This window comes from Felis catus, chromosome A2 (genome assembly GCF_018350175.1).
Source record: "Felis catus isolate Fca126 chromosome A2, F.catus_Fca126_mat1.0, whole genome shotgun sequence".
Classification (NCBI taxonomy): domain Eukaryota; kingdom Metazoa; phylum Chordata; class Mammalia; order Carnivora; family Felidae; genus Felis; species Felis catus.
In genome coordinates this window covers 6,247,113-6,269,287 of record NC_058369.1, presented here as the reverse complement: position 1 = coordinate 6,269,287, position 22,175 = coordinate 6,247,113, and the positions used below count along the sequence as shown (strand labels likewise).

Below are 22,175 nucleotides of genomic sequence, written 5' to 3'. Positions count from 1 at the left end.
GTGTGGACCCTGAGAGACGGGATGAATGCCGGTGGCTGCCGTTCTCTTCTCCCTCATTTTTCTCCCACACCGTTAGCAAGCTAAGTCACCCACAGAACGAGACGTTCTCGGCAGCCGGTTCTGCAGACAGAGCTCTCAGGGCCCGTCACTGAGGCCAGCCTGCCCGTGAGGCGTTCTCGCCCATCTGCCCATTCTCCCTGCAGCTGTCCCGACGAGGAGGAGGGGCCCTTCAGCGAGGCCGAAGAGGAGAGGAAGGTGGTCGAGGCCCGCGCCCTGAGGCTGAGGGACTTCCAAGGTAAGGGGAGTCAGTCTGGACCTCTGACTCCCACGATGTGTCCCTCGTGTGGTCAGAAGGCTCCACAGCACCGTCTTGAGGCAGTGGGCCAGGGACCATGAGCGGCATCTCTGTTCCTTCCCACTGGGATTGGCCACGGAGTGACTCCCGTGGGCTGTCTCGTGCCCTACAGCTCTGTGGGGCCTTTGCAGTGAGGTTTTGTCATGAGCTGGCGATCGGCAGGAGGGGGTATGAGAAAGGGAGAGGGTGGCGCTCGGGGCCCCTGAGCCACCTCGAGACACTCGCGCTTCGCCACACACACTGCCCTCTCCCTCCGTCCCTGTCCAGGAAGGAGCTCGCTGTGGGTGTCCCAGGTCACGTACACAAAAGCCCCAAGGGGACTTGGAATAGCACAGGACCCCACAGCCTCCTTCTGGAGCCTGGCAGACCGAGACCAGCCCTGGCTTTGTGGTTAGGGACCTCGGCTCCCCCCGCCCTGTTTTAATTTTTTTTCCAGCTACTTTATTGAGACATAATTCACACACTGCACAGTTCACCCGCTTAAAGCATACCATGCAGTGGCTTCGGGTGTATATCACAAGATTGTACAACTGTCACCACAATTTCAGACCATTTTCAGCTCTCCACAAAAAAACCCCGTGCCCATTAGCGGTCACTCCCTGCTCCTTCTTCCCTTTGCCCCTGGTAACCTCTGCTCTGCTTTCTGTTTCTATGAATTGGCCTGTCGTGGGGATCTTGTGTATAGAGAGTTCTGCGATCTCTCCCCTCTTGTGTCTGGCTGATTCCACAGACCACGATGCTTCAGGGTTCAGCCGTGTTGTAGGGTGTGTGTTTCCTTCCTTCCTAAGGCTGAATACTGTTGCGTTGTACAGACGCACCTATGTGCTTATCCATTCTTCTCCCGGCTTTAACAGACTCCTGTGGGACTGAAGTGAGGTCACTGCCAACAACGGTTCCCAGTACTTTGTGGTCTCAGTCGGCTTCTCTCCTTCCTCTCACTGTCACTTATTTTTAAATTAGGTAGCGTTTAGACAGTAAGCACGTAAAATTAGGCAGTTTATATTTTATTTCTTTTTGTAGGGAGAGGCATACGTTCGAGGGCACTGATTAATAAAAATGTCCAGAAGAAAGGGGTGGAAAATCCCACTGACCCCGGGAGCACAACGCTAATGCCGTATTCATTCAGACTCTTTATTTCTGCGGGATGGTTATGTAACACACACCCTGTGCTAGGCACATCTCCAAGGACACACCTCTGTGGATGCCACGGTCCTACAACGATATCTGTTCCTTACACGTTCGTGACAAGCTTGCGTTAGAAATAGGTGCTTTCTTTATGGAGATATTCGTTCCCATCTTGGATCAAAAGCTGATCATCTTTAACACTGGGACCTCAGGGACACTCCTCAAAATCAGAAGCAAGGCTGGGCCAGCCCCTGTCCCCATTATTGCCTTTATCCTGTAAGCTCTGGCCTGGGTGATAAGGGGAGGAGCAGAAGTCAGATCATGACTGGAAGGGAAGGGACAGAATTGTGTTTCACATGTGACATGATTATTTGCCTAGAAAATCTAATAGAATCAACCAGAAAACTACGGGAGGCTGTGAGATGCAGCTGAACGTGATACGTGTATTCTAGCAGTCACCAGTGAGAGCTTTGCCGTGGCCGCAACTACAAAAAAGGCATAAAACCCAGAGACCTGCAAGGAGTTTGGCCTAAATGCCTGACAGAACACGCTCAGGATAGGAAAACTAAGTCTTTGAACATTCTCACTTTGGCCCAAACTAATAAATCGGCCCGTGAAAGTCCTCGCGTGTACCCCATGGTGTTTAGTTTTTCATAGCTGGGGCGAACAATCAGAAGGCAGGCCTGTGCCCTCACCTTCCCCGTGGGCTGCTGGAAGGCTGGGCCGCGGGTCAGCTGGGGTCCCCAGAGTCCAGCCCCCCCCCCTTGCAGGGGCCTCCCAGAGCCCACTCCTGGGAGAAATGATCCTGGAAGGCTGACCGCTGCCCCCCCCCCCCCCGCCCCATCCCTTTGCAGAGCGACTGAACCTGAAAGACCAGCAGATTGCGCAGAGCCTCAGTGAGAAGCAGCAGATCTACCTGGAGATGGCCGAGACGAGCGGGCTGGAAGACGTCGCTCCGTCACGGCTCCTCTTCCGAGGAGGGGACCCCTCCGAGACCGTGCAGGGGGAGCTGATTCTCAAGTCGGCCATGAGTGAGAGTAAGGAGCCGAGCCTGGGGGCCCTCACTGGGCACCCGGCTGCTGCTGCCGCCACAGTTCCACCCGGGGTGGGGGGTGGTTCTCGGGGGGACCCCAGGACGGCACGTGACCCAGTGTGGCCAACTCGCCGCCCTGTCTGGGACGCACTTCTGTCTGGCTGGGGCGGGCATTCTCCCAGGAGCAGCGCTGACACCCGGCAGACTCAGCACCTTCTCCCGAGCACCTGCTACACGAGGCACCACGCCAGTCCCCTAGGATCTGAAGTCGACCGAGATGGGTTCCCCACCCTCAAGAGAAGTGGGGCACCAGTGATCTCCCCAGAGATCATGCACATATCCACATTTGGTGGGTCATTTCAGAGGGCTCCTGCCCCTGGGCCTGGAACCCCACCTCTGGGTGGAGGAGGCTTCTGAACACAGCGACCACAGGGGGGCGCTGGCCGGTCTCCTGCCCTCCGTGAGCACTCTGCTGCCAGGCCCGCCTCGTGGAGCCATCAGGGTCCTTGCTAGAGCCCCCGGCGGCCCCCACACAGCTGCCGGGCCAGCTCCGCACGAGGCCCAGCCTGGGTCAGGCCAGCCGGCCAGTGCTCACTGGGTCCAGACAGACAGCTGGCAACTGCTCTCTCAGTGACAAACGAGAGAGACAGCTGCCCTCCAGACCTTTCCTTCAGAGTGAAGGGAACAGAGACCAGGGGGGTCCCTTGTGGACTCCACTTCTGCTCCACCTCGTGTCCTCCGGCCACACTGACCTTCTGCTTCCTCACATTTCTTCAGGGGCCATTGTTCTTGGCCCCCTGAGGACCCTCTCATATCCTGTGCCTGGGCCTGGAATGTTCTCCCCACCACCTCACTGGCCAAAGCCTGTTTGTCCTAAAGCACTTTGTGTGACCAGACCTGCCCCCAGAGGCCACCCTCCCATGGCCTCCGATCTTCTGTGTGCACCCCTGACACACAAGCACACACCCGAGTTCTTCCCTGGCCCCTCCCACAGGCTGCCCCGAGGTCCAGCCTGACCTGCAGACATGCATTGGCCTGTCCTGGCTGCAGTACCTGAAGTTAGGGGAATGCACAGAGCGGGGGCTGAAGTCCCGCAACAGGAATTAGAAGACCGTGAGCCAGGCCCTGCAAGCTTCTAGGCCCCGATCCCTGTGCCCCGCGTGGTTCCACAGGGCGACTCGCTTCCTCCCATCTCCTTCCACAGTTGAGGACATCCAGAACCTGCTCTGCAGGCAGCTGGCCAGCGCCAACGGTCAGGCGGAAGATGGGGGAGGCTCCGCGGGCCTGTCCCGCAGGGCAGACACCTTCGGGGGCTGCGACACCGTGGGCAGCCCCGGCAAGAGTGAGTGGGGCTTCTCGCGACAGCTTGGAATGTTCCCTTTGCAAAGCCGAGGCATTTATTGCTGGGTGTCTCTGCTGCTGCTTCCCCTCAACGATTATAAACCCCCTGTGGTGAGGTTCTGGAACCTTCAGGGTGTTGTCGGTCATGCTCCGACAGCGGCACGCAGACCAGCCCCTCCCTTTCCTGCTGGCGTGTGTCTCCGATGCTGCCATTTTGGCACAAGCCCAAGGGTAGCGGCCTGGCCACAATTTCCTACCTGGGTTCCGGGGTTGTGGGGCCCCGTCCGGACTCCTGGGGGACCTCCAGCCCCCTCACGCACCTGGATTGGGGTTTTCAGACGGCAGTTTTAAGAAGGTCTGCAGCAGCGACCCTGGCCCCCGAGACTGGCAAGGCCCGGTGAGCAGCCCAGACTCCAGGCCCGGCGACACCCCGGGGGCCTCTGAGGAGCCACCACCTGTGGTATGTCGCTCCCATAGCCAGGTCCAGGGCCGCCCAAGCCCTTTTCGTTACCGTTGCCAAGTGCGAACAGCCTGTGCTTGCGTGGTCTAGTTTTTCCATCTAGCGGCAACACGCTGTCCCTGGGAGTGGCCCACGATGGCCGGGAATGGGATGAGAGAGGGGACAGGCCCAGGGCAGTAGCTGTAGCCGCATCAGCAGAGGAGAGACCCTGCGGGGCCCGCCAGCATTGGGTCTGTACAAGTGTCCTGGTGCCCGGAGGCTGGGGCGCACTGGGGCCCGAGCAGGGCTGCGGCTGAGGCTCCCTCTACCACCCGCTGTGTGACCCGAGCCTCCGCAGGGTGAGCCCACGACAGCCGCCTTCCCGCCTCCAGGAAGGCTGCCCTGTGCGGTCGTCCAGATGCCAAGACTCAACGCGAGTCACAGGACCGGGCGGGGCTGGGAGGAGAAGGACCTGTTGGTCACTAATCAGCAGGTCCTTAGCTCTTCAAGTCTGACGCTGTTGCCTCCACAGGTCACAGTGCCAGGTGCGGAGTCTGGCCCCCGTCTGCCCGCCGTCCTGGAGCTGGAGGTAGGCTCGGGGCTCGTCCATCTCCCCGGGGGTGGGCATGCACGCCCCGCGCAGCTTCGTGCAGGGAGCCCGCGTCTCTCTCCCTCTCCACAGCTCGTGCAGCGGATCCAGACGCTGTCCCAGCTGCTGCTCAGCCTCCAGGTACAGGGGCTGCGCCCGGGCCCTTTTCCTGCCGGAGGCTAGGGTCTGGGGAAGGGCCAGCCGCCTCCTAACATCGGGGCCTCCCCCCACGCCCCGCCTCGCCCCCCGCAGGCCGTCATCGCCCAGCAGGACAGCTACGTGGAGATGCAGAGGGCCGCCCTCCAGGAGCGCGAGAAGCAGCTGCGGCTGCAGTCCACGCGCGGGAACCTGCTGCTGGAGCAGGAGCGCCAGCGCAACTTCGAGAAGCAGCGGGAGGAGCTGGCGGGCGTGCAGAAGCAGCAGGGCCGGCTGCGGCTGGAGCAGCAGCGCTGGGAGCGCGAGCGGGAGCGCCAGCGGCAGGAGCTCGACGTGGCTTCGGCGCGGCTGCGGCAGCGCGAGGAAGAGTCGCTGCAGCTGCAGGAGCGGCTGGGCCAGGAGCGCGAGCAGCTGGAGCGGCAGCGGCGCGCCTACCAGCACGACCTGGAGCGGCTGCGGGAGGCGCAGCGCGCCGTGGAGCGGGAGCGCGAGCAGCTGGAGCAGCAGCGGCGCCTCAAGAAGCAGAACACGGCGCCCGGGGCGCTGCCGCCCGACGCGCTGGCCGAGGTGAGGGGCGGGGCGCGTGAGCCCCGGCGCGTGTCAGCATAAGTGCCGTGCGCGCGGGCGCGACTAAGTGTAACCTTGGGTGCGCGTGCCTGCAGCAGTAAGTGGCGACCCGGGAGGCCGGCGCCGGCCCCGCCCCCAAACAGAACCTCCCAGCCGCGCGCGCTTAGGTGGCCCCGGGACCCAGAGGAGGTTGGGTGGGGCAAGTGGGCGAAACCGGCCCTGGACACTGCAGATCTGGGGACAGCGGCTTTGGGGGGGTTGGGGGGGTGGGACGTGATCTCCAGCAGGAGGGACAGCTCTGGGATGTGGCGCCTGTCCCTCTTTCAGGCCCAGCCCCCAAGCCACGCTCCCAGCTTCAACGGGGAAGGGCTGGAAGGGCCCACCGGCCTCGCCAAAGCGCCAGGACCCCGGGCGAGCCTGCTGCTGTCCAGCTCGGGCCCCGAGTTCCCAGAGCGCCCCGAGGTGGCTCGCCGGGACAGCACCCCGGCGGAGGGTCGGCCGGCCAAGAGCGACGTGCCCATCCAGCTGCTCAGCGCCACCAACCAGATCCAGAGGCAGGCGGCCGTGCAGCAGCAAATCCCCACCAAGCTGGCCGCCTCCACCAAGGGCGGCAAGGACAAGGGCGGCAAGAGCAGGGGCTCCCAGCGCTGGGACAGCTCGGGTGAGCCCGGAGTGGGGGGGCGGAGCTGAGGCCGCCGAGTCCTGGCGGGCTCTAGGTGACGGGTGATCTCAGGTGCCCACCCGGTCCACTCACCACCGTTTGTGAGACCAAAGCGGCTTCTTGGGAGCAAACCAAAATGGGACCCCAGGGCTGTTCCCTGGAAGGGGCACCAGGAGGAAACTGGAAGGCACAGCTGGTGACACCAGGCTACAGAGACGAACTGTCCCCATGTGGTCTTCCGGCCCAAGAAGCAAAATGAAAACATCAAACCCCATGTCCTTTTCCTACCCCGGCCCTCACACTGGGACTGGGGATGAGGGAACCTCTTGGCAGTTCAGAAAGTGGGGCCCTGCAAAGGGGTGACCAAGGAGGAGAGGTCAGAGAGCCTGGGTCACTGAGAGACATCGAGGCAAGCAGTGCTAACACTCCCACCGAGCCCCCAGCCAGTGCCGACACTAGCACCCACATCTCTACGGGGTCCTCGGTCCACAGAGGGGACACTGAGGTCCTCGCACAGAACACTCTGCAGCGAGTGGTCCCCGGTAGGGAAAGCCCGGGGGGGCTCCCTCGGGTGCTGTCAGCATGCAGGCTCTGGCTGAGGGGAGCCAGCCCTGGGGTGTTCCCTGAGGAGCAGGGCCTGTGTCCCAGGACTGCTGGGACTCAGGGGTCACGGGGTCTCTCTCCAGCGGCGCACTGTAGTCCGGCCTCACTGTCCCTGGGGCCGCCCTTGGTCATGGGTGCCGGCGTCCTCCCTCGAGCGTCTGGGGGAAGAGCCAAGGAGGGGTTGGAGGGGGGCTGCTTGTGTGCCTGGAGCGAGGCCAGACACCCCGGGCCGTGCCCTTCTGCCCTCAGCCTCCTTCGACCTGAAGCAGCAGCTGCTTCTCGGCAAGCTCATGGGCAAGGACGAGGGCGCCTCTCGGAACCGCCGCTCGCTGAGCCCCGTCCTGCCAGGCAGCCACGGCTCCACGCCTCTCCCAGGTGAGCCCGGCCCCCCGGGACAGCGGGGCTGCCGTGATGCCCGGCAGCTGCCGACACCCGCCACCCCCCCTCTCTTCCAGACCCCTGCGGCTCAGCCCCAGCCGACGTGCCCCCTGAGGGCTCCAAGCCCGGGGGCGCACCCGTGCCCCCATCCTTCTTGCCACTGCCCGCCACGCCACTGGACAAGGAAGAAGCCGGCAAGGAAGACGTCATCTTCTTTTAGAGGGGCTGTGGCTCCAGGTGCAGACCCCTCCCTGTCCTGCTCTCCGGGGAGCAGCCCAGTTGTCCCTCCCCCCTTCCCTAGCAGACCAACACCAGCGACCGCATGGCTGGGGCTGGGGTCTGGGCCAGGGCGGGCCTGTCGTCTCGAGGCTCTTTCTGTAGGATTAGCAATGGTGCCTGGGTAACTTTCTAAACTTCTTTTTTTGATACAGAAAGGAAAGTTTGTAATCGAAGGGTGAGCCAGAGCTGACCTAAGGAGCTGTGTTCAGTTGTAGCACCCCACGTGAGTAGGGAGAGAGCAACTCCACGCCATCATTCCCAGGGACTGCCCAACGCAAGAAGCCTGGTGACAGGCCAGACCCCAGTCTAAGGAGGAGGTGCTGGCCCTGGGCCAGGCTCCGCAGCCCCCAGGAGACGCTGGAACGTGTCATTAGGGCACCAGGAGGGGTGGGTGGTGTCAGCAGAATCAGCTTCCAAAGCAGAAACCTACATGTGTTCACGGTGAACCTCAAGGCCGAGGGCGTGAGCTCAGACCAGGGGTGGCACACAGCCCGCCTGGGGACAGAGGGCCACAGGGCAGGGCGTATGAAGGGGATGGCCAGTGGCACCGTAGACAGGTTCTATAGGTTCTGGAAGGGGCGGGCCATAACTCATTTTAATTTGACAGAGGTTTTTAAAACCTGCTGTTGCTCAACTTTGTGCTTCCCAGAGGAACCTCACCCAGTTGGCATGATTCTGTGGGATTCAAGGGCACCAGCTGTTCTCTGGGCATTCAGCCTGTCCGGAGAAGGCAAATCGAGAGCTTTAGGCAGGACTCGTGCACTCCTGAGAGTCCCGCTCCTAGCAGAGGGTCCCCAGCCCCCATGAGATGGGCTGGTATTCCTGGGGCCACAGGGAGGAAGCCCCCGGGACAGGTGTCCCTCACTGAGGGGCAGGTGCTGGTTTAGGGAATGGAGTGGTGGGGCTGCCCTGCCCTGGCAGACAAGGGTGAGATGCTAGAGGGGTCACGTGTGGCCAGGAGACCTTAGGTGGCCAGATGGCCGTGGGTGCCTCATGCCCAGTGAGCCATGCTAGCTTACTGTCCACTTTCCCTGGAGGGCAGCTCCCCCCCACCCCACAGTCCAGCCGCACAGCTGTGGACGGCAGGGGGTGAGAGGGAGGGTGTTAGATGTCCAGGAACGGTCAGGGGTGGCAAACGGGTCAGAGCCACACTTCAGCTGTGGAGGAACTCTGGGTGCCGGGTGGGTGAGTGGGGATCCCGCAGCCTTTGCACCCCTGGCCCCGCCACCGAGCCCAGAGCCCAGTCCCTTCCAAGGCATTGGCGGGAGGACTTGGGTCCCTCGCTGACCAAGGAGCGGGGGCGCTGCAGGGTGGAGCGACACAGGCATTCCTGACGGAGGAACCGAAAGCAGCGGTCGTGAACCTCTCCCAAGCACAGGAAATGGTGTGACGTTCCCGGGCCTCTCCGAGAAGCCCCGCCTGCTCCCTCCTCTCCCCGCTCTCGACTGTGTCCTCCTCCTCCTCGAGGAGCAAGGAAAAGCCGTCTCCCTCGGTCCTGTGACACAGCGGAGCCGACCTGTGCCACGTCTCTAATCAGTGTTCGTGTCGTACCGAGACGTATCGGAGCACTTTAGAAAAGTTGACTTTAGGTCCCTGTCCTGTCGTAAAGAGAACACTCCTGGGCCCTTGTGCTGGGCGATGTGACCGCCAGGTGCCCCTCGCGGTGAGGAGTTTCCGCTCAGCCACGTGGCAGCAGTCGGGGCTCCCCGCCACGGGGCCGAGAGCATTTCTCGGTCGTGCCACGCAGCGGGGCAGTGGCGGTACATGTCTGGCCAGCAGGAGGTCACCCCTGGGTAGAGCCCAGTTCTCCTTGTGTGGTCGGTGGCTGAACAGATACTATTTCTGTGGAATCTGTGCGCGTCTTTGTTAATCGTGACCATAATCTTAGTCCACCCGACAATTGCTTTTACGATGATTGCGTTTCCTCACCGCGGGATCTTTCAGAACCGTCTTAGAACTTAAGACCTGATTCCAGCAATAAAAGCGTCGGAGGTGAGCAGACGGAGTGTTCGTATTGAGGGTTTGGGGTCTTGTTTGAGGATCGTCTGCCCAACGCCGGTGCTGTGATGGTGGATTACGGGGAGACTCCCGTGGCTCCCCTCCCCAGGTGGGGCCCCCCCCGCCACACCCCCTGCTGCAGTAGGACCTGGGGGAGGCCTGGATGCCGCGCTCAGGGCCCCGCAGACTCCCCTCCACAGGACCTGCGTGGCCGGGATGCCGTAGGAGCCCCCCGAGCTGATGTTCCCACCTGCTGCATGCAGGGGTCAGGCCTGTGGAAGAGTGCAGGACACTCCCCTGCCCCGCAGCTGGGGTGGTGGCTTCAGGGATGCTGAGGCTCCTCCTGGGCAAGCAACGTGGCCCCGAACAGAGGAGCCCAGCCCACAAGCCCGCCCTGGTCCCCTCTGAGGATGCTCCAGATGATGATCACACTGGGGGTGGTGGCGAGGCCAGGGCGGCCGTGGCCCGGGGAGAAGCAGCCCTCCGCAGGGGACTGAGGTGTGGGAGCACCGCCAGTCCTCCCCGCTCCAGCACGGCCCCCTTCCGTTCAGACCTGTCCCCGTGGTCTTTGGGCGTCAGCCTTCTTGACAAGGAGCCATGGCTGGCCTCTGGGCCATCCTCCAGGCCCACCAGCCTCCCTGCTCCCCAGTTTGCTGCCATGTGTACTCCCTGGGTCCCGAGAGAACCTGTTGAGGCCCAGCTCCTGGGAACGAAGACCTGAAGAGGCTGAGCAGGGGGTGTGGCCACACTGCAGGTGGGGCTTCTCCTTGACCACCCAGCAGTGTTCCCACACAGCCCGGGCCCACAGGGACACCAGCCTGTTGGGGCACCCGTGACCTGACACGTTAGCATCCAGGTGCTCACGTGGTTTGCCCACAGACACCCTGCCCTGGGTGCCTTGTATTAACTGAGTCTCCAGGCAGGTGAGTGGGTGCTGCTGTGACCGCCCCCCCCCAATCTCCCTGGTGGCCCTGAGTGCTGGGAAGGGGGCCTCTGCTAAGGGCGCAGAGCCTGGCCCACCCCCCACCTGTGAACCCCAGGGACAGACAGGTGGGGCAGGGTGCTCCAAGGGGGGGGTCTCTCCTGCGCCCCGTGTCCACCCAAAGTGGCCTCCACCCCAGCTCTTCCCACCACGTCACTTCCTTGGGAAACAAGATGCGGTGGGTGTCCCATGAAGCCCCAGGGGCTGCAAACTGCCATTTTTTGTTAGATCTTTCCAGAGGGACAGCATGATCCCCCTCTGCCTTCCCACCAGGACTCCTGTCACGGGGAGGGGCAGGTGTGGGCTGGCCACCACCTGCAGGTGCCTGCCTGAGGCCACACGGGGGCGGTGGCTCTCAAACATCAGCCTGAACAGTAAATGCATCCCATCGCACCCTGATCCCCACGAGGAGGGAGACGGGAGCCTGCATGGCCCAGCCCCAGCTTGGCGCCCACGACACCCTCAGACCAGCCCTGGGTCCTGGCCATGTCGGAGCGTGGCATGCTTCAGCCGCCACAAGCACCCCAGCGATACCCAGGAGGACAAGACCCAGGCGTGGGGGTGGGAGGCGGCGTCCGTGTGGCCCCTGTGCCTGAGACGGGCGGGAGAGCCGCCCGCCTCGGCCAAGGGCTGCTCCGGGCCGGGTGGGCTGTGCTCACAGAGTCCGAGAGGACCCACTGAGCCAAGCACGTTCCAGGAGGCAGGCTGGGGAGGTGTGGTTTCCAGGCACCCACCACATCCATGCAGCACTTACACACCGCGGAAAATAAGGCCCAGGGGCCTGGTGTGAGCCAGGGGGCCTGCGGGCGGGAGGGGCAGGAGCCAGCGAGACAAGAATGAGCTCACACGTGGGCCTGGCACCAGCACACCCTTTAATTGATCCTCGTTTCCGTTGTCCCAAGGCCCACCTGGCACACGCCGCCTGGGCTCTCCTGCTCGCCTTGATTGGAACGCAGGACACAGGCCACGCGAGGGTCTGCTGAGGTTCCTCTGCACGTGAGGCCTGGAGACCCCTACTCTGGACCTGAGAGCAGCCTCCCCCACTGAGCCCGGAAGGCCCTAGCCCTCAGCACTCGGGGGACCTCACCCCTGCCTACATCCTGCCCCACCTGGCCTTGTCCCCAAGGCTGCTCGAGTGTTCTCTGGGCCGTACCTCCCTACACCTGGCGTTGACTCGCTCAATTAAAGACCCAGCCCCAGCCCCGGTGATTTCTGCCTTGTGGGAGGGGGCCCTCCGGTGGGGTTCCGGCTGCATCCACACCTCCCGGGCCACGTCAGGGGGCGGTGGCCTCGGTCCAGTCACCGGCCCGGACGGCCTGGTACACACTGAGGAGGGAGGAGACGGTGCCCAGGAGGCCCACCAGCCACGGGGGGAAGCGGCCGGCCCACAGGACGCCCGGAGGCAGCCAGTGCACGGCGTTGGCCAGATCGGCCAGGTTGCTCAGGAGAGTCAGCACCTCCGACTGAACCTGGGCCTCCAAGGCCCTCCTCTTGCTCCGCGGCAGCCGGCTGTGGGAGCAGAGAGAAGGTGCTGGGGACGACCCACGAGTGCCTTTGCTCCCCCAAACAGGCCGGAAGAGGTGACAGCAGAGGGAGGGAAATGTGGGACCGGGTCCCTGTCACACCCCCCAACAGGGAGCTCATGGCACGAAAAGGGCACAGACTGGCAGGAAAAGTCTCAAACCCACACCTCGGTCGTCTGGCCACTGGAGACGGGTGGGGGGACTGGTGGGGGCCCAGCTTCTGGGCCTGCCGGGTGCGGCTTTGCCCCACATTCCCTCCCAGCCCGGATGAAACATGGACGGTGAGCACAGTCCTCAAGAAACGACTGTCCCAGATCAGCCTCCCTGCTGGGGGCGCCGCCATGAAGGCTCAGCCACTTCCTGTCTACAGGGCCTCAAGCAAGCCTCAGTTTCCCCACCTGTGCCAGTCCCTGGAGCTGCCATAGGCCCCATGATCTAGCACACGCGGCCACCCCAGCCCAGGCCTGCAGAGGACGAGGCTCATAACTGGTGGAAGCAGCTTCCTGGCTCCCACCTGGGTCCCCAGCGTGCAGGACGAAGTCAGCCTTCTCCCGACCAAACCCCAGATGTCCCTGGATGTCATACCTGGTAAAGGCCACCGCGGGGTCCCTCAGCCTCTGTCTCAGTTTCAGGACCATCCACAATGACCTGCATCAACAGAGAGGGGGATGTGCCACCAGAGGGGCATTCCCATCTGCCGGGAAACGCCAGTATGGGGCGGGGCGGGGGGGGGGGGGGGAACGCTCTGCCTGTGTTTTCTGGGCAGGGGACTCTCAACAAACCCACTCAGCAAACTCTCTGTAGAGAGGAAAATGTTTGGGAGGAAACCATTCTTTCACAGTTCTAGAAACGACACGGGTTTCAGAAGCACACAGCCAGACAGGAAACCCCTGGCTGTTTTGTCCGGGGATGTGCGCCGATGACCACGCACACGGAGAGACCGGGTCCAGGCCTGGACTTATTCTTCCTGGCTCCGGCGGGAACAATCACGCACGTGCCAAACATGTCCACATCCTAGTCCCCAGGACCTGTGAGTGTGCTCCCTTACATGCTAAAAAACTCTGCAGATGTGACCGAGTTAAGGGTTTGAAATGGGAGGTGACCGAGGTGGCCCTGGGATGACACCCAGAAGAAGGACGCACGGGGTTGGAGTTAGAGAAGATGTGACAAGGGACACAGGCTGGAGGCACAGGCTCTGAGATGGAAGGAGGGGCCACGAGCCGAGCAGGGCAGTGGCCTCCAGAAGCCGGAAAAGGCAGGAACAAATTGTCCCCTGCAGCCTCCCGATTTCTAGCCCGGGGAGTCCCTACTGGACGTCCGCCCTCCAGCACGGCGAGACAGTCAGCGTGTGACGTTTGAAGCCACCGGCTTTGTGGGCATCCGTTAGGGCGGCCGTTGGATGGATCCAGGGAGGGGGCAACAAGAGGAGGACTGTGGGAAGAGGCCAAGACCCTGCACCTCCAGCCTGTCTGCCCACCGGCCCAGGTCTCGGGGCACCCATACAGCCTGCCGGCGCGTGCTAACACCACTTGCCTGGCGATGCCCAGCAGCAGGGAGAGGCCCCAGAAGGCCGTGCTCAGTGTCCACCACCGGGCAGAGTCCGCACGGAGGATCTTGGCATCGGCAGCCCAGGCGATGTGCTCACAGGGGTAGTAGAGCTGATCCGCCAGGTTGCCCAGGACGGATACGCCACGGACAAAGAAGTCTTCCTCCTGCAGGACCAGGAGAGAGCGGGGGATGGGCCTGGAGTCAGACCTACCCACGTCCACTTTAGGGACCCAGACCAGGCCAGGTGGCAGTCACAGGGCAATGTCCAGGCCCAGCTGGCTGGCCCATGGCTGGGCCACTGCAGGAGAAAGGCCTGATTTCTGCTTCCCAATGGTGTGGTCATCGCCCAGTGGAACAGAAGGTGTCGGGAGTCCCCGGGGAGCTTCAAAACCCCCACCTCTAGGGGTGCCTGCATGGCTCAGTCAGTTAAGCTTCTGACTTCAGCTCAGGTCGTGATCTCACGGTTCGTGAGTTTGAGCCCCACACTGGGCTCTGAGCTGTCAGCACAGCCTGCTTCGGATTGTGTGTCTCCCTCTCTCTCTGGCCCTCCCCTGCTCATGCTTGGTCTCTCTTTGTCTCTCAAAAATAAAAGTAAAACATTAAACAATAAATAAAACAACAATAAACAATAAATTTTAAAAAAGACCCTATCCCCAGGGTTTCTGCCTCACTAGGTCTAGGGTGGGCACTGGCACCAGGAATGTTTTTTATATACATATATATTTATTTTTGAAAGAGAACGTGAGCTAGGGAGGGACAGAGAGAGGGCGACAGGGGATCCGAAGCGGGCTCCGAGCTGACAGCAGAAAGCCCTACTCGGGGCTCAAATCCAGCGGGATCATGGCCTGAGCCAAAGTCGGACGATCAACGGCCTCACCCACACAGGCGCCCCCAGAAATGTCTTTCAAGTTCGCAGATGACTCCCATGAGGGAACCGTGACCCCACAGGCAGGGTGCTATGGTACCACCAGGCTTCTGCACTCAGTGCTGACAGTAAGTGGGCACGAGGCTGCAAGGCTCGGGTCGCCTCCCCAGACCAGAGAGGGGGCACATCCCCACAAACAGGCAAACTGGGGGTGCCTGGGGTGAGCTGCCGCGTGCCCCTTCTCCTACAAGGACAGGCCTCAGGCCTTCAAATAGCAGAACCCAAGCCCTTCAAGCCTGAGTTCTGAGCCACCGCCTGTATCCAGTTGAGGCTGCAGGGGCCTGGGCCCCACCCCCCAGGATCCAGGCCCCTGGGGGCCTCCAAGCTGCCTGCCATACCCGCTCCCTCCTCTCCATCTTCCCAGGATCCCCCTCATGAGCCCCACCAATGCCCCCTTCCTTCCCACTAGCCAGCTGTGACCCTGCCTGCCTCTGGGTTTGAACCCCACTCCAGCTCCCCTATCCTGCCTGGACCTTCTGGTGTGCTGGCACATTCCACTCCTCCATGAGAACAGAGCCCTCCCCGCCCCTCCTTGCCCCTCCCCAGTGTGCTCATTCCAGTGTCTCCAGAGAAGCAGCAAGGTCAAGGCCCTACACCGGGGAGGAGATGCTCACTGGGCAGGGGGCACAGACACAGAAACACTGGACCCAACAAAGGAGTTCCTGTTCTGGCCAAGGGAGAGACGAGGTGCACAGGGCCCCTGGTCTAGGGACGCAGAGATGTGGGGGGAGGGGTCCTCAGGGGGCACATGGGAAGCATGCCCTAATCAAAGAAGAAGATAGGAGATGGGCTTCAAAACAGGGGGAAGGTCCAGGAAAGCACCTGAAGTTGGGGTGACTGGGCCATGGGCACTGGGGTGGAGCGAGGGTGGGAGCGAACATGGAGTGGCTCAGAGAGGGGACAGGAGAGGGGTTGGGCAGGACACCCAGGGAGGGGCATGACTTGGCCAGGATGGCCCCAGGCAGCTTCTGAGCTCATCCCCTGGGGAAATGTCCCCTGGGGGAACAAGATGGCCCCAGGCAAGGGAACACTGTTCTAGATTACGCGCCTTCCTGCAGAACGCTGCAGTCCCCTTGTAACAGCCAAACCTCCATGTCCCTCAACAGGGGACCAGCCAACTGCATAGCAAGTGCTAGGTGGCCACAACGAAGGAGGGAGCTCTGTTTGGACCTATGTGGAGTGCCCTCCAAGTTGCGCTGTTTAAGCGAAAAAAGCAAGTGGCGGGACAGTGAAAATGGCACACAGCTCATTATATAAACAATGCGTATTTGCCTGTGCGTGTACAGGTCTCATGAAGCAATCACAGAAAGCCGACAACAGCTGCCTCTGAGGAGGAAAACTGGGGAAGGGGGATCAGGAAGGAGGGAGACTTTTTAGTCTACATACAAGCCCATATAGCCTTTTGGAATGTATGAATGTAGAAGCTATTTTTTTAGATTTATTTATTTATTTTGAGAGAGAGCACAGAGCCCGACGCAGGGCTCGATCCCACGAACCATGAGCTCATGACCTGAGCCAAAATCAAGAGTCGGATGCTTAACCGACTGAGCCACCCAGGCGCCCCACTTATTTTTTAATTTAAATTAAAACGAGAACATATGATTATCTCAAAAAAGAAAGCAAAAGTTTTCTTAAAAAAACATTAAACTGCCGGGGCTCCTGGGTGGTTCAGTCGGTTGAGCATCTGATCCTTGGTTTCAGCTCAGGTCATGATCTCGAGGTTCATGAGTTCAAGTCCACCATCGGGCTCTGTGCTGACAGTGTGGAGCCTGCTTGGGGTTCTCTCTCTCCCTCTCTCTCTGCCCCTCCCCTGCCCACTCTCCCTCTCTCTCTCAAAATAAATAAACTTTAAAAAACAAAACAAAACAATAAACTGCCCACACAACAGCCTTCAGACAAGTCCAGAAAACACCAGTTTTTGCCCAGAGTCTGTGCCTCCCTCTCTACGGCCCCTTTACCTCTGCCCCCAGGCCATACTGCTTCGTGTAGATAAACATGGCCATGTCGTCAAAGAGTCGCAGGACAGTCCTACAGTGGCTGAGTTGGGAGGACAGTGTCAGCAGGCGCGTCCCCACTTCTGACCTGGCCGGACACTGCTCCACCAGGACCCCACCAACCAGTTGGCAACAGTACCCCAGCGTTCGGATCTGCAGGACACCAGAAGCAGTCAGCACGGCCGTGCTCCCGGACTAGGCTGGATCAGCCCCCGTGGCCATGGGTCCCACGGGACCAAGTTGGGGGGGGGGGGTCGGTAGACTAGATCAACAAACTTCCAATAAGAGCTGAACATTTGCTGGCCCATCTTGCACGTGGGCCAAATGGAGAAACATGGCATCCTTGTCCAAAGTCACTGTGGACACTCGAAGGGAGTGCTGGCTCTTGTCACCCTCCCTTTAGAGACAGATGTGATGGGAACAAGAAAATGAAACCATTTCCCAGCAAGCTGGAGGACGAGGCGGACGTGTATATCTGCATCCACCCAGCTGGACCAAAGTCTGCAGCCGGGCTGGGGAGGGGAGAAGTGATCTGGCCTCAGCCCAGTGAGCAAAAGGGTCATATGCTTGAATTACTTCAGTGATCAAAGGAACTCAGTGGCTGACTGGGGCCATTGAGAACTGGGTCGGCTTTATACCTTCTACCTGTGTTTCATCTGGTTTTCAGAAATTGCTTTTTCCTGTTGTTTTATATATTATTGTTACTGATTTCTTTTCAGTCCCTTTTAACAGCAAAACTCTGCAATGTAAAATGTCCAGCTTGGGAATTGATTAAAACCTGAATGCCCGATCATAAGGGATTTGGTTGGAACGCAACTGCCCAACCACTGGTACATTTCCTGGTACAACCTAAATTCCTACCTATAAAAGAAGGAAGCTTCTATAGGAACACGCAGAGACTCTGCCCTCAAGGGCCTGGATGGACCCTAAATGCCCAACCAGAGGGTATGTGGTAGGAACCTAAACATCCAAACACAGGGAAAGCCCTACAAAAATCCTAAATCCCCGTAGAAGACTGTTAGGGACAACCCAGGGACCAACTGCAGCGGCCTAGTCAGACCCTAAATGTTCAAACGGGGACTTGGTTGCCTTGTAAATGTCCAGCCAGGTTGAATTGGCTGGAACAACCTGAATGCCCAGTTATAGGGGATCTGGTCCTAAATCCTAAGTCCTATGACTGGGACAACCCAGTGACCATCTTCAGTGGTCTGGTCGGACCCCAACCGTCCAAACGTGCGGATCTGGTTGGTACTGAAAATAATCCAGCCATGACGGGTTAGCAGGAACAACCTAACGATCGCCGCTAGGGGACAGGGTCGGAGCCCAGCCCGGGGAGGGCCTCTGCGACGGAGGATCCTGAGCGACCCCGCCCCTCTCTGGCCTCAGTTTCCCGTCTCTGAGCCCTGGCCCTGGCCCGAGACCTCCGAGCGCGCTCCGCCCCAGCCTCACCAGGCGGTCGCGGCCCCTGTAAGACTCCAGCGCCGACGCCAGGCTGCTCAGCGCCGCCATGGCAACTCCGCCGTGACGCCACCGTGACGTGAGCGCGCAGCGCCAGGGGGCGGGGGCGAGGCGCGAGGCCACGCCCCCGGGGGGACGCTGTGCGCAGGCGCGGCCGCGACCCTTTGTCCCCGGTCCGGCCCTTTGTCTGCATCGGGAAGCGTCGGAGTTGGCAGCTGAGTGACGGCCGCGTGTGCCCCCGGATGGCTCGGAACCCGCTGCCTTCTGCCCCGCGACGGCTGGTCTTTTCCGAGCTAACCAGCTGCCCACAAAAATAATGTCCAAGTTGCCCTGGTTCAAGAAGGGGTTTTTCTTTATAAGTTCTGTGCTTCACCCTTTCGCCTGTTGTCTGCTGGTCTATAGCGACCGTGTTGCAGCTGGTGTAATATCAGAGAAGGCATTGCTAGAAAGTCAAGGAAACTGCAACCGTTCTAGACAAGGCGATAGTCTGGTGACTGGAGTTGCTCCAAGGGGCGTAATTAACTGCGTGACCGGGAAGAAGGTATTAAATTATTCACATTGTACCAGTTTGTAGCTTTCCTTCCGCCCCCCAGTTTGGTCGACGGCACTGTAGGAGTTGCAGGTGTAGGGCCTAAAGGCCTGAGCCACGGATACAGTGAAATGATTACAGTGAGTTTAGTTAACAATCATCTGTAATTGTGTAGCTTTTGAATTTTGTGCGACATGCATGTATAATCTCATCAAAAAGGTGACATTTTTCAAAAAGTTAACATGATTCATTTCCTTTTTTAGTTTTTCGAACGAGAGAGTGAGTGGGGAAGAGGGGCAGAGGCAGAGAGAGAGAGGGAGAGAGACAGTCCCAAGCAGGCTTCATGCCCAGCTCAGAGCCTGACACAGGATTCGATTGATGGTGAGATCACGACCTGAGCCGAAGTCAAGAGTGGGAGGCTTAACCGACTGAGCCACCCAGGCTTTAATTGAGGTAAAATTCATCTCAGATTCACCATTTTAAGGGGTGCCTAGTGGCTCAGCCGGTTAAGCCTCTGACTCTTGATTTCGGCTCAGGTCATGATCTCACAGTTCCTGAGACCGAGCCCCTTGTTGGGCTCTGTGATGACAGTGTGGAGCCTGCTTGGGACTCTCTCCTCTCTTTGTCCCTACCCCTCTCAAGCTCTTTCTCTCTCTCTCTCTCCCTCTCTCTTTCTCTCAAAGTAAATAAACATGAAAAAAAATTTTTTTAAAGATTCACCATTTTAAGTGGCATTTAGGACACTCCCATGTTGTACAAACATCACCCCTTTCTAGCTTTAAAATAATTTCATCACCCCCAGAGGAGACCCTGTAATTCGGGCAAGCGGTTCGTCTGTTCCTCCCTACCCCGGCCCCTAACAACCACCCTCTGCTTTGTCTCTGTGCGTGTACCTATTCTGGATATTTCATATAAAGGGAATAATGCGATTTGTGACCATACCTGGTCGCATATCTGGCTTCGTTCACTTAGCATAATGTTTTCGAGGTTCATCCAAATCGTAGCTTATATCGGTACCTCATTCCTTCCGTGGCTGAGTACTATTCCACTGTATGGACTGACCACATTTTGTGTGTCTGTTCAGCCATCGACAGACATTTGGGTTATTTCCACATTTTGGTGGTTTTGCTTTCCTCCTGGTCCTTGAAGTTACAGTGCACTCCTGCCCCAGGGCCTTTGCATTGGTGTGCCCTCTGCCTGGAATGTTCTCCCTCCACATTCCCACATGGATCCCTCCCTCACCTCTTCCTCATGTTTACTAGAACATCATCTGTCTTCTCATGGGACCTCCCCTCACACCGTCCTGGGCACTTCCCACCCACATGTCCTGATGCCTTACTTTTCTCCTTAGCTTGTAGTACTATCTAACATAACTATACTGTGTCTTTGTCTGGCTGTCTAGTTATTTGTGCCTCAAAAGAACGTGAGAAATTTGATCTCTCTTGGTCACAGCTACGTCCCCACAGCCTGGCACAAAATAGGTTCTGAATAAGTGCCATAGCTTGCAGGGCTCAGCTCCCTGCCCAAAGCTCTGTGTGTGTTCCATCCACACTATCCCGGGAAACCTTGTCCACTCCCACGAGTTCCCTGGCCACCTCTCCCTCGTGACTCGTTATTTTTTTTTTTAATAATTTTTTAAATTAATTTTTTGAGAGAGCACAAGTGGAGGAGGGGCAGAGAGAGAAGGAGACAGAGAATTCGAAGAAGGCTCCAGGCTCTGAGCCATCAGCACAGAGCCCGATGTGGGGCTCGAACTCACAAACCGTGAGATGGTGACCTGAGCCGAAGTCAGATGCTTAACCGACTGAGCCACCCAGGCGCCCCCCTCCTCATGCCTCTTTAATCCTGACCTGATCCTGTTCCCACCTGCCCCGTGGACAATGTCCCTACTCATCCCACAACCCCTATCCCCAAGCTCAGCAAGTCTCAGACCGACTGTAGCATCATCCCCTAACGTCTTGCTCTCCGTGTCCCCATCTCAGGGCTCCCCCGCCAGCCACTGAGCCACCCAGTCACAGACCGGTCATCACTGTCTCCTCTTTCTCCCCCCACACATCCCTCCCACGTCCCAACAGTCACCAAAGTATCGCTTCCTCCCGGCCCACGGCTCCCTCCATAGGCAGCCCTCCTTCTCTCTGGACCCCAAGCCCCGCCTCCCCCGATCTGCCTTCCCCGACAACATCTCAGGACACTCTTTAACCCCCACATCTGACCACAGCCCTCCTTGCTTAAAACTCGGGACACTGTTCCTGCTGCAGACAAAAGCCAAGCCAAGCCCAAAGCCTGCAGAGGGACGAGGATCTTGGGCTATAGAGCCTGCTGCTGAATGAGTGGTTACGTCCCTTCTCTTGAGCGCAGGCTGTCCCTGACTGCTTCGTGACAGCACAGTGCGTTTCTCCCAGTGCCTGCTGGGTGGCCGGCCCCATGCCAGGCCCCAAGCACACAGCAGAGAGTCTTTCGGGCCCTGGCCAACCCTCCCAGCGTCCTCCACCATCAGTTAGGGCCGAGCTTGACCTTTGAGAGAGGGAAGGGAGCTAGACTGGCATTCACAGCTGGCCTTGTGGTCGCTAGGAGCTGGCGGGGCAGCCCCAGCTAGGCCCTGGTGCGCTCCTGCGAGACATAAATAATTTCACAGAACGCGGGCGTTGGACAAGGCCACTCCGTGACCGTGGTGGGACGAGACAAAACAAGCTGAAGGCAGGCAAAACATGAGCATTGTCCAAACCACAGCAACAACCAGGCGTTCGCTCTTCCTGGAGAGTCTGAGCGCTGCGGTTCTTTCCCTAGACTTTCTGCGGAAAAACTAAGATCCTCAACAACAGAATTATCTCCTCCCCCCCCCCCCCCCCCCCCCCCCCCCCGCCGCTTTCTGACAGCATCCAGGATCCACCTCCTCCTTTTCCCAGCAGACAGAAGGACTAGGCGGAAACTGTATTTGCATCAGCCTGGCGGGTGCCCAACGCCCTACCCTCCGGGCGGGGGAGCCGGTGATGGGGCCTCACCCCAGAGGACAATGCAACAATTTGCTTCAATTTAGTGAGAAGAAACCCACTCAGGGAATAAGTCCTGGGGAGGTATTACCTAATGTTACATTGACAATCATATTGCAATATAAATGTATCAAATCAATATGTTGTGTCTCAAACATAGGCAATGTTATATGTCAACTATATCTCAAGAAGAGAGGTGGGGGGAGAGAGAAAGAGAAAGAAGGAAGGAGGAAGGAAAGAGCCTATTTAGTAGCTGATTCGGGGTCATGAACTTTATTTATTTATATAAACATATTTATGTTTACATATATTTATTTATATGTATATACATTTATATGTTTATATAAATTTACATATTTATATAAATATATTTATTCATTTATTTTATTTTATTTTTAATTTATTTTTTGAGAGAGATAGAGAGCAGGCGGAGGGAGAGGGGCAGAGAGAGAGGGAGACAGAATTTCAAGCAGGCTCTGCCCTGTCAGGGCAGAGCCAATGCAGGGCTCGAACTCACCAGCTGTGAGATCATGCCCTGAGCTGAAATCCAAAGTCAGATGCTCAACGGACTGAAACACCCAGGCGCCCCTTCATCTGCTTTGTTTATTTTTTTAAGAAATTATTTTTCCATTTAAAAAATGTTTTATATTGAGGGGCATCTGGGTGGCTCAGTCAGTTGAGCGCCCGACTTCAGCTCAGGTC

At 59.0% G+C, this 22,175-nt stretch overlaps 2 protein-coding genes across 5 annotated transcripts in view; one reads left to right on the top strand and one right to left on the bottom strand.

The window, feature by feature from the left end:
• Window positions 1–9,522, top strand: part of ARHGEF18 (Rho/Rac guanine nucleotide exchange factor 18) — an 85,384-nt gene extending 75,862 nt beyond the window's left edge. For both annotated transcript variants that reach the window (XM_045053098.1, XM_011288831.4), the window contains 10 exons: window positions 204–295; window positions 2,335–2,517; window positions 3,718–3,855; window positions 4,193–4,314; window positions 4,826–4,882; window positions 4,976–5,023; window positions 5,135–5,605; window positions 5,933–6,266; window positions 7,119–7,244; window positions 7,325–9,522. In XM_045053098.1, coding sequence (XP_044909033.1) covers window positions 204–295; window positions 2,335–2,517; window positions 3,718–3,855; window positions 4,193–4,314; window positions 4,826–4,882; window positions 4,976–5,023; window positions 5,135–5,605; window positions 5,933–6,266; window positions 7,119–7,244; window positions 7,325–7,467 — 1,714 coding nt within the window. In that variant the 3' untranslated portion in view covers window positions 7,468–9,522. The remainder of the gene's footprint in view (window positions 1–203; window positions 296–2,334; window positions 2,518–3,717; window positions 3,856–4,192; window positions 4,315–4,825; window positions 4,883–4,975; window positions 5,024–5,134; window positions 5,606–5,932; window positions 6,267–7,118; window positions 7,245–7,324) is intronic.
• A 1,837-nt stretch (window positions 9,523–11,359) lies between these two features.
• Window positions 11,360–18,785, bottom strand: PEX11G (peroxisomal biogenesis factor 11 gamma). 3 transcript variants are annotated; one of them, XM_003981813.6, is made up of 5 exons: window positions 17,946–18,078; window positions 16,461–16,649; window positions 13,563–13,741; window positions 12,615–12,677; window positions 11,360–12,015 (listed from the first exon to the last, which is right to left on the bottom strand). In XM_003981813.6, exons 1-5 carry the CDS (start codon window positions 18,003–18,005, stop codon window positions 11,781–11,783), a joined length of 726 nt encoding a protein of 241 aa, XP_003981862.2. In that variant the 5' UTR covers window positions 18,006–18,078; the 3' UTR covers window positions 11,360–11,780. The 3 variants fall into 3 exon arrangements, with proteins under 3 accessions (XP_003981862.2, XP_011287127.2, XP_011287124.2); XM_011288822.3 differs by lacking the exons at window positions 11,360–12,015; window positions 12,615–12,677 and having other exon boundaries at window positions 12,728–13,741; XM_011288825.4 differs by lacking the exons at window positions 11,360–12,015; window positions 12,615–12,677; window positions 16,461–16,649 and having other exon boundaries at window positions 12,708–13,741; window positions 17,946–18,785.
• Window positions 18,786–22,175: the final 3,390 nt, after the last annotated feature.

Excerpts from the sequence above, each read along its gene's own strand:
- PEX11G (XM_011288822.3), bottom strand. The coding sequence starts at position 18,005 with ATGGCGGCGCTGAGCAGCCTGGCGTCGGCGCTGGAGTCTTACAGGGGC. Across the intron at positions 16,650-17,945 it reads ACAGGGGCCGCGACCGCCTG|ATCCGAACGCTGGGGTACTG; the intron begins GTGAGGCTGGGG and ends GGTGTCCTGCAG. Across the intron at positions 13,742-16,460 it reads AGTATGGCCTGGGGGCAGAG|GAGGAAGACTTCTTTGTCCG; the intron begins GTAAAGGGGCCG and ends CTGGTCCTGCAG.